The sequence below is a fragment of the Amphiprion ocellaris genome, chromosome 11 (genome assembly GCF_022539595.1).
Source record: "Amphiprion ocellaris isolate individual 3 ecotype Okinawa chromosome 11, ASM2253959v1, whole genome shotgun sequence".
Taxonomy (NCBI): Eukaryota; Metazoa; Chordata; class Actinopteri; family Pomacentridae; genus Amphiprion; species Amphiprion ocellaris.
In genome coordinates, this window is record NC_072776.1 from 36,266,193 (window position 1) to 36,280,054 (window position 13,862).

General features: G+C 41.0%; 1 protein-coding gene across 1 annotated transcript in view; it reads right to left on the bottom strand.

Annotated features, from left to right (window-relative positions):
* ttn.1 (titin, tandem duplicate 1) overlaps positions 1 to 10,524 on the bottom strand; it is a 198,399-nt gene extending 187,875 nt beyond the window's left edge. Inside the window, exons 1-8 of the mRNA XM_055015241.1 lie at positions 10,380 to 10,524; positions 4,761 to 4,864; positions 3,302 to 3,505; positions 2,546 to 2,833; positions 2,393 to 2,460; positions 1,919 to 2,094; positions 1,721 to 1,838; positions 271 to 483 (exon numbers count right to left, since the gene is read on the bottom strand). Coding sequence (XP_054871216.1) covers positions 271 to 483; positions 1,721 to 1,838; positions 1,919 to 2,094; positions 2,393 to 2,460; positions 2,546 to 2,833; positions 3,302 to 3,505; positions 4,761 to 4,851 — 1,158 coding nt within the window. The 5' untranslated portion in view covers positions 4,852 to 4,864; positions 10,380 to 10,524. The remainder of the gene's footprint in view (positions 1 to 270; positions 484 to 1,720; positions 1,839 to 1,918; positions 2,095 to 2,392; positions 2,461 to 2,545; positions 2,834 to 3,301; positions 3,506 to 4,760; positions 4,865 to 10,379) is intronic.
* Positions 10,525 to 13,862: the final 3,338 nt, after the last annotated feature.

Here is a 13,862-nt window from a genome sequence, read left to right on the forward strand (position 1 = left end):
ACAACGCTGGTCCTGATTCTCAAGAGATTTGTCCTCTTACACTGATTTAGATGAGTACTGTGTCTGAGTGGCCTTTAAAGTTCTATTACTGAACGCTATTAAACCTGACCCAACACAGGGACAGTGAACGCACTATTAACACCTGCTCAGTGAGAATAAGTGAAGCTGCTTCAGTGAAACCTGCTCAATGACTAGCAGGTGCAGTGAAACCCGACTGATCTTTGGGTCAAATCTCTTGGTAATCCAGGTGTTTCCGTGGGTCCCGTCTACCTGAGGCTGCTGGCCTGCTTCAGCTGTGAACCTCTGAGCAGCAGTGAGCATTGGTCCAGACGTCCAGCCGACTCCATGCTGCCTGAACTCTACCGCCTCCACCTCCTCCTCTTCGGCTCGACCGCCCTCCACATGCACCGGCTGACGGACCCGAGCCAGGTCGACGGCGGCCACCACCGTGGCCACCGCCCCGGCTCTTTTCCCTCCCCCAGCCTGGAGACACAAGCAGCAGCACATAGATCTGAGGACATCCATGGCAGGACGGAGGTGAAAAAGCAGGTGGGCGATCGAGAAAACTTTAGGATCAGTCAGTCTGTCATTGTTTGGTTATTTGGGACCAAAAGTTCTGTTGAATGTTTTGCTGAATTTTGAGGATTTCATGTTTTCAGACCTGAGAATTGTTTAATGGAACAACAGATTTTCTGAATTCTGTCTGAACTTTCTCTGACTTGGTTCTGATTTCTGATTGACAAAGATTCAAGTCCTTCAAGAACCTGAATTTAAAGTGTTTCTGAGCACCAACCTGCTTCTGTAAAACATCACCACTGAATGAGTTCATGAACACCAGCGTCACTGAGACCTGAAGCTCTGACAGGAAGCAGGAACTGAAACAGGAAGCTGGTGTGACATCATCAGTCTGTCATGCAGTGAATCAGCTGAAAGTGGACAAACAGGACTGGAAGACAAATGGCTGCAGGTGAAGAGAAGTGAAGCTACAACCACAAACTCGTGGCCACAAGATAAAAAAAGAGGTGGTGAAAGAGTTTAAAAAAGACGGCTGAGCAGCTGGGAGGCGTCCGATACCTGCGGCGCCGCCGGACCAACGCCTTGGTAAAGATGGTGGAAACAGAAGTCATCGGGAGGAGTTTCATCTTCAGACACAGCAGGAGAGTCACGGTTATCAACTCTGAACATCTCTTCAGAGGAATCAGCTCTGTTTGGATCAGGAGAAGGATCTCTGAGGGTAGAGATGAAGAACGGAGCTTCACCGTTGGATGGACTGAAACTTGTTTCCTTCACTGAGCTGCTGTTGGTTTCTTCAACCATCACAGTCTGAACTTGACCTTCCACTGAGTCTTCAGGTTCTCGATCTTCATCTTGGTCTACAAATCTTCCAGCGGATGAATGAAAGAAGTCATATGTGACCGTGTCGACCCACCCGTCGATGTTCAGGGTCTCAGTGGATCCATCTTCAGGTGGTTCCACGTGGACAGTTTGAGGCTGAGAACCAGATCAGAGGATTAACGTGTTCAGCTGAGTCAACACGATTTAAGATGTAAGGAAGAAAGAGCGACTCAAACCACCGAGACCACCACGGCCGGAGACGGTGGACCAGACTGAAGGATTCTGGGTAATCAGGAAGTAACCTGGAGTGTTTTGGACCTTCTCAGACCTGAATATTGGTCCTGTGGACCAGTTGGACCTCCCTCCCCAGCGGCCCCTGCCTCACCTCTTTGCCCTCTGCCGGGGTCACGGCGCCTTCTGGTACGTCTCCCTGCTTCCACGGCGGACGGACATCGGCGCCGGCGGGCGACTGCTTGCGTGTGGTGATCGGTGACTTAACGGGCCTGAAAGGGAACAAGGACGTTACTGTTAGAACTGTCAAAGTAGCACTGATCAGGTTATTGATTGGTATGTCTCCACCCACCTGACAGGCGTGGGCGTCGGCGCTTTCACGTGTCTGACAGGCGATGGTGACTGTTGCCGTCCTGCCGCCACCTTGGCGACCAGCGACGGCTGTGTCGGCGACTTGGACGTGGGTTTGGGAGGAACTCTGGGCGGAGTCTTGTGAGCGAGCTGCTCGGCGTCGGCCGGCGTCTCCATCTGAGGACAGAAACACCAGACTCTGAATATAACAGATTTGATGTGAACAAAACATTCGAGCAGATGGAAGATCTGATCCCCAAATAGAAGCTTGGGATGAAAATTACAACTTTATGATCTAATTCCATTTGTTTGTTTCACCAGTAAAAACACTTTTAACAACTAAAATGAGGCTCAAAGAACAAAATTATCTTTGAAAAACTCAACAGCCTCAAACCACCTGCAGACTGAAGCTGTCTTTGGAGTTGTGTCCTTTCTTGTCTCCTCTGTTTCCTACCTTGTCTCCTCTGTGTCCTACCTTGTCTCCTCGGGGTTGTCTTGGTGAAATCACTGTCTTGGTTTTCTTTGCTGGAACGGCTTCTTCACCTGAAACAGTTCAGATTGTGGGTCATTTTCCACCAAACCATCTACTGACGCAATAAAACTCAGAGCAGCAGCGGGCGGTCCTCACCCTGAACCAGCAGCTCGGCAGTGGATGTGGCCCGGCCGCTGCTGTTGGTGGCGGTGACAGAATACGTCCCAGAATCCTCTGGGAAGGCCTCGGCGATCAGCAGGCTGTACAGGTCTCCGTCCTGGAGGATCCTGAAGTCGGCGGAGCTCTGGATCTCGGCCCCCTCTCTGTAGAACTTCACCACAGGTGGTGGGATTCCTGTGACTCGGACGTCCAGCCTCACCTGGCTGCCCTGTCTCACCGTCTGGCTTTGCAGTCTCTGGACGAAGCTGGGAGGAGCTGTCTCCGCTGAGGAACCAGAACCAGAACTACAGTCTGAAACCAGCTCAACATTCTCATTAAAGGCTGCCTGTGCTCTCAGCTGGTCTGATCTACCTAGTCTACCTGGTCTGGTCTCTCTGGTCTACCTGGTCTGGTCTACCTGTCCTGGTCTACCTGGTCTGGTCTACCTGGTCTGGTCTCCCTGGTTTACCTGGTCTGGTCTCCCTGGTCTGGTCTCCCTGGTCTGGTCTCCCTGGTCTGATCTACCTGGTCTGGTCTACCTGGTCTGGTCTACCTGATCTGGTCTACCTGGTCTGGTCTACTTTGTCTACCTGGTCTACCTGATCTGATCTACCTGGTCTGGTCTACTTTGTCTACCTGGTCTACCTGATCTGATCTACCTGGTCTGGTCTACCTGGTCTGGTCTACCTGGTCTGATCTACCTGGTCTGGTCTACCTGTCCTTTTCTACCTGTCCCGGTCCAGCGGGTCTCACCTGTAACGAGGAGTTCAGCAGTGCTCGTGGCCTGTCCGGTGCCGTTGGTGGCTCTGACAGAAAACCTCCCGCTGTGTGCGGCGGTCACAGCGGGGATCCTCAGAACAGCGTGGCCGTCGCTGAACGAGATCTGAACGCCGGGAAGAGCGGCGGCGGAAAGAACCTGGCCATCACGGAACCAGCTCACCTCAGGAACTGGAGAACCTGCAGAGAAGAACCAGACGGATCGGCTGTCAGAGAACCGAGAGAACAACAAACGGCAGAACCTCCAGAACTGAAACCTGCCGGACAAACAGGACAGGATTCTGGTTTCTGCTGCTCACATTTTAGATCTCAGACTCTGAAGTCAAAAATCTGAGATTAAAACTATTTATGGGATTAGAAACGTAAGATTAGGGTTAGGGTTAGTTAGTTCTTCAATCAACGCCTCAGAATTTAAAATGTGATTTTTAACTTTAATATCAGGGTTTAACCTTTGGAGTCTTTTTATGTCAAGTGGGTTTAAACTCATTGATTAGTTTAATTTTTAAGAAAATGCTTCGAGTTCACAATGTGAGACGTCATAAAGTCCCAGAACGCAGCAGCAGGTTGTAAAACTGGCTGCTCCTGAATGCATCACTGGGACAGAAGAGTAAAGTTTAAACATCTGATTTAAAACCAACCAGAGAGTTAAAGTGACTCAAACAGAAGATGAGGTGGTTGTAGAACAAATGAAATAAATGGGTCAATCTATAATAGAGGGACTTTGAAGTCCATGGGATATATCTGCATGCATTTTTATTAAAAGTAAATAAACTAACGTTTTGATGTTCATTATGATCATGTCTTTACAAATTCCATCATTATTTATTATGGAAACAATCACTTACTAATAAAAAATGACTGGATGTCACTAAAATGTCAACTAAATAACCATCTGAACTTAATAGCAACCACCTTCTAATGAGCTAAACAATAATAAAATGAGCTGATTCAGAAATAGTTTGGATTGTGTTCTTTTTATTAAGTTGAGATAATCATGACAGATATTTCTTTTTTGGCAATATTTCACATTTTATATGGAAAATAACAAATTAAATCCCTTCCCACTAAGTTCCCCATTACAAAAACACCTCTCCAGGAAGTGTGTTAATTCCAGATCACATGATCTGCTCCACATGATGTCATTTCCTCCTGAAGAAAAGACTGGCCAGACTCCAAGGCTTTCTGAGTTATTTGATATAAAGTAGTCAACAGGTTTACTACAATATCTGTAGAAATAACTTTACATTTTACTCAGTTGTATATATAATATTTAGAAGAATCTTTGTCTAAAATGCCATGTGGTGTTTGGTTATAGGCAGCCATGTTGATTTTAGGCCTGAAAACAGTAAAAATGTCGACTATGATACAATACCTGTAATTATATATTGACCCAAATATTTACTGCCTCAGACGTGAAGAACAAAGAGTTTCTTACCACTAACTTGAGCCTGGAACGTCGCAGCACTACCCTCTAGTGCTACGACGCTCTGCAGCGGCTGAGTGAATGATGGTGCTTGTGTTGACATGATGATCGGCACCCTGCAACACAAAACACACAAAACATACAGCAGGTTAAAGGCAGGAAACCAGATCACAGCTGAAGTTCTAACCATAAAGAACCCGTGAACTGGTTCCTCTGACCAACAGCAGCTTTAGGTGGAACCGCCAGAGTTGTCCTGGTTCATGTGTTTGTGTGAGGAAGGTTAGCTTTATGTATAAATGAAATTTAAAAAAAATAAAATCAGGTTTAAAACTGTACGAGATCGGAAATGTAAGCTTTAGAGACAAAGATGAAGTCCAACTGGGGGTAGCTTTTAGGGCTAATATAGCGACTACTGTTAGCTGTTTGGGCTAATGTGTCCACTAATGTTAACTGTTTAGGCTAATGTGTCCCCTAATGTTAGCTGTTTAGGCTAATGTGTCCACTAATGTTAGCTGTTTAGGCTAATGTTTTGACTACTGTTGGCTAATGTATTGAAGCTCCTACAATCACCAGGACCTGGATGAGTTTATCTAGCAACAGGGGACCATGACAAAGACTTCTGTGACAGTTAATGACCTCCATGACTCCAACCAGAACTTTAGTTAGGTTAGCAGCAACACACACCATGACAAAGACTAATGGATGTTAATGACCTCCAACCAGAGCTCAGGTGTTTCAGATGAAATCATTCAGTCACCAGTGACCAGTCAGGTTCTCTAACAGTGAGGGTCACATTGAACTGCTCTCATCATAGGTTGACGTTTATCTGAACTTCATTCTGCTAACGATTGATCAGTTATTGAATGATCACTAAGGGGAAGTGATCAAACTGCTGCTACATAAACACGATGGCTAGTACTGAAAATAATGAAAACTTTAAATTGGTGGTTATCTTCTGCATCAATCAATCAATCAATCAATCAATCAATCGATCAATCAATCAATCAATCTATCAGCCGTTCTAAAGTATCTTTAAATATTGAACTGTGGATCAGAGTTTCCTCAGTCCTCTGGTTTAGTCCAGAGATCTTTACTTCCTGTCAGAGGACAGAAACCAGAACTCCTGTTCTATTAAACACACATTAAAACTGACTGATTACCTGAATAGCTGCTAATTAATCTAACAGGTGAAAATTAATCAGTTAACTGATTATTTATTGCAGCTGGAACGAGTCAACCAACAGGATCCCCCACCAGTCAAACCTGATCCATACTCATAAAGTTCCTGCTGGAAGCCAAACCATCAGATCAGGACCAAAATATTTATCAAAGTTCCATGAGCTGCGTCGCCATGGTTACCATAACTCAGTCCCATGTTTTGGTGACCCGTCCATCCGCCCCACCTCCTCCCTTCGCTGCTTTATGGCTTCTTTCACCTGATTCTGCTGCAGAGGTGGGCTAACTGCTAGCCGCTCAGTCCTGGTGACCAACCATAGAGGCTAACCGCTAAACGCTACATAGTCCCGGTGACCAATCATAGAGGCTAACCGCTAGGTAGTCCTGGTGACCAACCATAGAGGCTAACCGCTAAACGCTAGATAGTCCTGGTGACCAACCATGGATGTTAACCGCTAGTTAGTCATGGTGACCAAACATGGAGGCTAACCGCTAACCGCTAGTTAGTCCTGGTGACCAACCATGGAGGCTAACCACTAGTTTGTCCTGGCGACCAACCACAGAAGCTAACTGTTTACTGCTAGTTAATCCTGTTGACCAACCATGGAGGCTAACCGCTAGTTAGTCCTGGTGACCAACCATGGAGGCTAACTGCTAACTGCTAGTTAGTCCTGGTGACCAACCATGGATGCTAACTGCTAACCACTAGTTTGTCCTGGTGACCAACCATGGAGGCTAACTGCTAACTGCTAGTTAGTCCTGGTGATCAACCATGGATGCTAACCGCTAACCACTAGTTTGTCCTGGTGACCAACCATGGAGGCTAACTGCTAACTGCTAGTTAGTCCTGGTGACCAACCATGGATGCTAACTGCTAACTGCTAACAGCAGTTCATATCTTTTAGAACTACAACTTTAAGGTCTGAGCAGAACTTCAGAACTTGTTCACAGCTGAACTTCTAACTTCCTGCTTCAAGTGTTCAACACAATAAAAGCTCAGATTTCCTGTTGCTGCCCACTAGAGGGCGCTGAGATAAATACTGCTGCTTTTGATGGAGACCGTCAGATAAAGCCTTTAAACAACACGTGATCTAAAAACAAAACAACGCTATGATCTGAGGAAAGATCAGAAATAATAATGTTTAAGTGGAGCTCAGCTGTACGACTCATTAACAGTTTATTAGTTTTATTAACAGGAAGCAGGAAAACATCAGAAACAGACACCAGTTCAACAACAGCTCTGGAGTTCCTGCCTCAGATAACACCACAGAAGAAGAGCTGCTCACTAAACTAGGAACACCAACGTCGAGCTTTTCTGAGTTTGTTTCTTCTAAACTTCCCTCCAGGTTTGAGTCGAAGCGCCGTTTTAAAAGTTGTTCAGTGGGATGGAAATGTGCTGAGTTGCCTCCAGCAGCTTCAGTTTACAGGAGAAGCTAAAAATGTCTGACGGACGGCGGCAGCTGGACGAGAAGAAGAAGGAGGAGGAGGAGAAATCTACTCTTTCTAAATCTGATCTGTCACATAATGAAACTTCATTAAAACTAATTTTTACCCAAAATGCTGCAAAAAGCAAGACAAATTTCAAATGAGAAGAAAAACACAAAATCATCAATCACTGTCATTAAAAAGGAAAAATATTAAAAATGAACAAAAAAAACTAAATTAAACTACAAAAAAAAAACAAAAATCCATAATCAATCAATTCAGATGTAAATGCTGCAGATAATCAATAACTGATCAACAACTGATCAATAACTGACGGTGACCTCACATCAACCTGGACTCTGATCAATCAATCAGCAGAGTGATCAGTAAGGATCTGATCAGGTTTAATCTATAGATTTAGAATCTCTTCATTAATCTGAACTTGATTGAACTTTTCTTGTGTTTTCATCTCAAACTGAATTTCTGGAATTTGTTTCAGTAAAAACATTTAAATTCAGTTTCAGGATCTTAGAATCTGAAACTGTTTCATTCTAACGTTTGAAATAAATCAGATTAAAAACAGAAAACTTTAATTCAGCAGTTTATAAAACTATCAGAGAACGTTCATTAGATTTAAACTGATCAACTATCAGCAAATATTTAGTTTGAGCAACAAAAACAAAGAATGAATTTAATTTTTAGACACAGAAACATTCAATATTTATTAGATTTATATGTTATTATTATTCAATTCTATTCAAATATTTATTTTTATCAACAAAAACAGATTTAGGTTAATTTTTAGACACAGACATAATATTGTTAATTTAATAAATATTCTTAAAATCCTTTATTCTGGTCAAATGAAATAAAACAGAATTGAACTAAACTCTGCTTTCTTTTATATTTTTTATTATTTAAATTCATGTTTCAGTTTTGATTTTTTTAATTGACTGAAAACTTATTTTATTCATTTTGCTGATTTATTTTTTGTCTGTTTTGTGAAAAGTGTGAGAGGCGAAAGAAGATGGAATTTTTCTCATGAATAATATTGAGTTGTTCAGTTATGAATCTGTTCTACATGAACCAGAACCAGAACCTGAACCAGAACCTGAACCTGAACCAGAACCAGAACCTGAACCAGAACCAGAACCAGAACCTGAACCAGAACCAGAACCAGCTGGAGATTCATCACAGGTTTTTATCTCTGGACTTTATTTCTGTATGTTGGTCAGTTGAATCTGTATTTTACGTCAAATTATGAATAAACTTTTTCAGTCTGATGGAATAAAAATCTGATTTGAATGTTAGAAATTAAATAATAAATAAATAAATAAATAAATTAAAGCAGAAATATTAGAGTTAAATAAAGTTTGACATTTAAAACAAAAAATACTGAATAAATGTTTAAATGACATAAAAAAAATTCAGATTAGAATAAAAATATATTTTTAAAAATTGTACCTGACTAATATTTTAAAGTCTCATTAATAATAATTCAGATCATTTAGATGGAATTCATTCATTTCTGTATAAAATCAGACTTTGTGTTTTTCAGACGTTTAATCACCAATAATCACATTTATTTTGTGTTTTATTCATTTTTACTTTGTGATTTTCCATCAGTGATCGGCTGCAGATGTTTGGTTTCCACCAGAAAATAAATAAAACTTAAATTTAAACAGTTTTCTCTCAGTTTTCTGGTGTTTTACGATTAAAGGATCTTTACTTTATTCAGACACAAACCTGAAGCTTCAAAACGTTACTTTTTTTATTTTACCATTTATTTTAAAAACCCGTCATGAATGAGATCTTCAGTAATATAATAAATTCACTCATTAGTCTGAATGTTTGTGTTTAGATTCAGTCTGAAGGTTTAAAATGTTGGACCGCAGATACCAGGTTTCTCTGCTGCAGCCAGGCGGTCGATACGAGCTTTTCCTCTGACATCACTGTGTTTTTACTCTCATTACTTTACCTCAAAATATCCGAGTACTTCTGGTACTTGTGATTAAAACTCCAGATTTAATAATAAAACTCAGAGTCTCTGTTTTTAAACTCATTTCGATAAAAAAAATCAACTTCAGTGAAAGAAAAAGAACAAAATATTTAATAAAGCAGAGACACGAATGAACACATCCAATATATAATATACAGACAATATATAATATATAATATAATATAACATGTAAAGCGGATGAAATATGTTTGATAGAAGTTGTCCTGTTTCTGGGCTCTGATCATGATTTATTGTCTTTGACCTGATTTAAAGTTTGTTCTGAAGAGAGCAGCAAATAAATGACATGAAAAACAGCCTGGATCAGAACCATGAAGCTCCATGAAGCTCCAGCAGCAGAACCCGTCCTCAGCTTCACCACATTTAAACCAACAGCTGCTCGGATTAAATCCTGATTGATTTCAGAGGATTTTAAGAACAAATGTCACTGAAACGTTATTTTTAACCATCAGACTGAAGCCTGAACTCCTGAGAGCACTTTAAACTGTAGAACATGCTGATCAATAGTGACTTATTGGAGATTTAATGGAGATCTATTGGCCTCCTCAGCTCCTCAGAACAGTTGCTGCTGGTTTAACGGCCGTCAGCTGATTTGAGGAGAAGTCTGGAGTTTCTTCTATCTGCAGCATCGATCAGCCTCCCATCGATCAACAATCAATAACCACGGATTCCCCTCAGATATTGATTCTTCCTGCAGGACCAGCGTGGATAAACTCAGCTGATATTTACAGGTCGGCATCTGAGCGACCGATAAGGCAGCAGCCAAAAATACCAGCTGACTGACAGCAGCATGTGAGGCCACCCGATCCTCCGCTGCTGATTCCCTTAAAAAGCCATCAGCCACCAGCCAGCTGCTGTGACAAGCTATTCTTGGCTGCACTGATCCGTGCACGGTGTCCTGCACGAGGCCTCCACCCAACAACACACCAAAACACCACAAAACCACCAAAACACAGCAGATAAACCCAAACCCTGGGTCCAGGAGGTCCAGCTCCTCCAGCAGATCTACTCACTTGTTTTCACAAGAGTGCCCCAACTGATGGGCTGGAGCCCGGCCGACCTGCTACCGGCTCCTTATCCTCAACGGTTCCACAAAAATCCAAGGCGAGAACGGTCGAGCCTCCAAATATCCCCACAAAAACAAAACTACACAGTGAGGCCGTGTAGTTTTGTTTTCCCTCCTCGCAGTCCCTCCACCCGAGGCGAGGCTGGGAATGCTCCAACTGCTCAGGAGGGCCCTAACTGTGGTTTGGGCTCTTATAGTGGGGGGCCGCCCCGCATCACACAGCACCCAGCCTTCCCATTGGCTGCCCGGACTCTCAGGGGGGTATGATGGGACATGGCAGCCATTTATGCAACCCACCACCCGTCAGTCAGCAGCCGATGATCCGACTCAGATTGAATCAATCTGCGACCATCTGATAGATAAACGGACTGGAGATCAGAGTTAGATGGTGCTCAGAGCTGATCCCAGTTAAACTACCAGAGAGAGACTGGTTAAAGAAGTGCTGACCAGCAGGAGGCCGAGCTGTTCCTGTCAGTCAAACACAACACAGCTGATGTTGATCTGCTGCTTCCTGCATCAAACCCTGAAGATCTGCAGCCTGTTGGAGCTGCTGCTGCTGCTCAGTGTCGCTTTAAGTCACGGTGTCGCTTTAAGTCACGGTGTCCCTTTAAGTCACGGTGTTGCTTTAAGTCATGGTGTTGCTGCAGCTCCATCAGGTGTGGTAACAGCTTTTGGTAACTCAGCAGCAGCAGGAATGTGGAAAACATAACATGTTTCCTTCAGCAGGTTTATTTTGGTTCCCTCTGATTTCTCATTCTGTCAGATCTCAACTTTACTCTGAAGTTCCCCGTAATTAAACATAAATAAAGTCAATGGAATGGAATTTGACTTATTTTCTCTGATTTCACATTCATCTTGAACACAAGCATGGTGGTGGTAGCATCATGACATGAAGCACGGTAGTGGCATCATGAGGTGAAGCAAACTGCAGCTCAGTTCTCCCATTAAGCAGCAGGGATATAAGGGGAGTAACAAGACAGGAAAAAAAATGTAAAAGTGTTCAATTGTTTACATTTTTTGAGATTTGGGTATTGTATATAAGCTGGTTTGGGTTGTTCAGTCATTACTTTTTCAAGTTCTGCACTTAATTTTAAGATGTACAGTTATATCAAAAGTTATTTGTTAATAAATGTCAAAATGTTTTTGAACCATACTGAATTTATTTGATTTGATGGTCAGTTATTGATTACATGCACACGCTAATAAAACTTCTAGGTTACATCAACATATATTGCACTAATTGAAGTTAGACTTTATGATGTTTTGGACCTTTGCTTTAATACATTTTCTCTGACTGGACCACTTTGAATTTTAGTTGAATACCCCTGCCATAGAGGAAACTGTGACATTAGAAGTGACTTTGTGACCAGTGTAGAACTCCAGTGTAAATAGTGTTAAAAGACCTATAGAACTGTAAAAAATTGTAGGACTAAATGCAGTGAGACATTGAAGAAAAAGTAAGTTAACTTTTCATTAAATTAACTTATTCATTACAATCTAGTCTTCTGTAATTCTATGCATGTTTTTCATTCTAAATCACCTCTATTTTACTGAAAACCTCTTAGCACAAGGGGGGGCTGCGCCCCCCTGGACCCCCCCTGAAGATTGTATACCAAACATTTTCAGCTGAAATCAAAATTTGCTGTTGCCATGCCTGGCATTTAGATCACAGTGTTTGTATTTATGACTAACTAACTAACTAACTAACAAACTAACTAACTAACTAACTAGGTAACTAAGTAACTAACTAGCTAACTAGATAACTAACTAGATATCTAGTTAACTAGCTAGCTAGCTAACTAACCTCCTGTGTGTTTGTCTAATAAACTGAATATGATTTAGTCACTCTCACCTCTTCAGTTGTTTCCAACATTATCCACAACATTTAAACTTCTTTTCATCTCTCTCCTCCTGACTTTGCTTTTTCTCTACGGGACTCTTCATCCATATTTTCGACCCTCTGAGGACACCATCCTCTGCTTCTAGCTGCAGCGTCCTGGTTCCACCGCTGGGTGGCGCTGTTGTCTGTCTCCTCAAACCAAACTACAGTAAGCAGTTAAACACATAGACTGTATGGTTAAACATCATTCTGCCTCCTCTTGAGGAAAACCTGCTGGATCAAACTGTAGAAACATTAATAAAGATCAGCTCTCTCATGCAGCCTCGTTCTAAATGTTCCACCAGAACGCTACAAAGCATTTATTATCTGAACTGTACCACCGCTAATAAAACACATCCAGTTTTTACAGTTTAACACCAGACAACTAAAGAACCCACAACTTTAGAGGAAAAATATACAAATAGCAACAATACACTCAATAATATGGACTATCTGAATATAATATAATAAAAAACAATATAATATATAATGTAATATAATAAAAACAATATAATATAATAAAATATAATAAAAACAATACAATATAATATAATAAAAAAACAATATAATATAATATAATAAAAACAATATCATAGAATATAATAAAATATAATGAAAAACAATATAATATAATAAAAAAACAACAAAATATAATTAGTGGTGGATGCGATTAAAACATTAATCTAATTAATCACAATCTTTTTAATTAATTAATTGCAATTCACATTTAATTATTTTCAATACAAATAAATTTGGTTGACAGTTGAATCAAAGAATAGACATATACATGTTTATAATTCAAAATGTATAAAATTAATACAATTTTAAAATGGGACATATAGAAAAAAAGGTGATTTTGATTATTTAAAGTCTGGATTTAGTTGTTTTTTTCCACTGTATGGATCATAACATCAGCATCAGTAGTTCCAGGACATTCAGAAAGTAGAAAATCCACAGATTCATTCTGTCTTCATAGTTTCTGGGTCTGATAAATGGGGTCATTTTGATGGTTCTTATTTTTAGGAATATACATTTTTATTTACAAACAAAAATATTTTTTCATAATCTAAAAGTTTATAATTAAGTTATTAAAAGACAGACATTTTTGTGGTTTAACTTATTACTCTGCCGAGGCTCCGCCTCTTTGGCAGTGTAAAAACTTAAACCCCAAAAATATTTGTTTCATTTCTGTTCATCTGCATTTTTCATCTGTCTGCTACATTCACAGATTACTGCAAACTCAAAATGCAATTATAGCGATTATATTCAACATTTTACAACTTTTTGTAAACTAAAGCACTTTCAGTGTCTTCTAAAGTGATCTATTATGGGATGGCTACACTGTTAGTCATTAGCAGGACTGTTGTAGCTAACGTTAGCTCTGGTGCTAACAGCAACATGTTTTACATTGAGGTGATCAGAAACAACCAGGCTTTTATCCAAGCTGCCATCAGGAAGATTTTACAAGAAACTTTCCTCCCAACGAGCTCAAAACGTCTCATCTTCCTTCACTGTTCACTAAACCTCCTTCTGCTGACATCACTCCTGTGA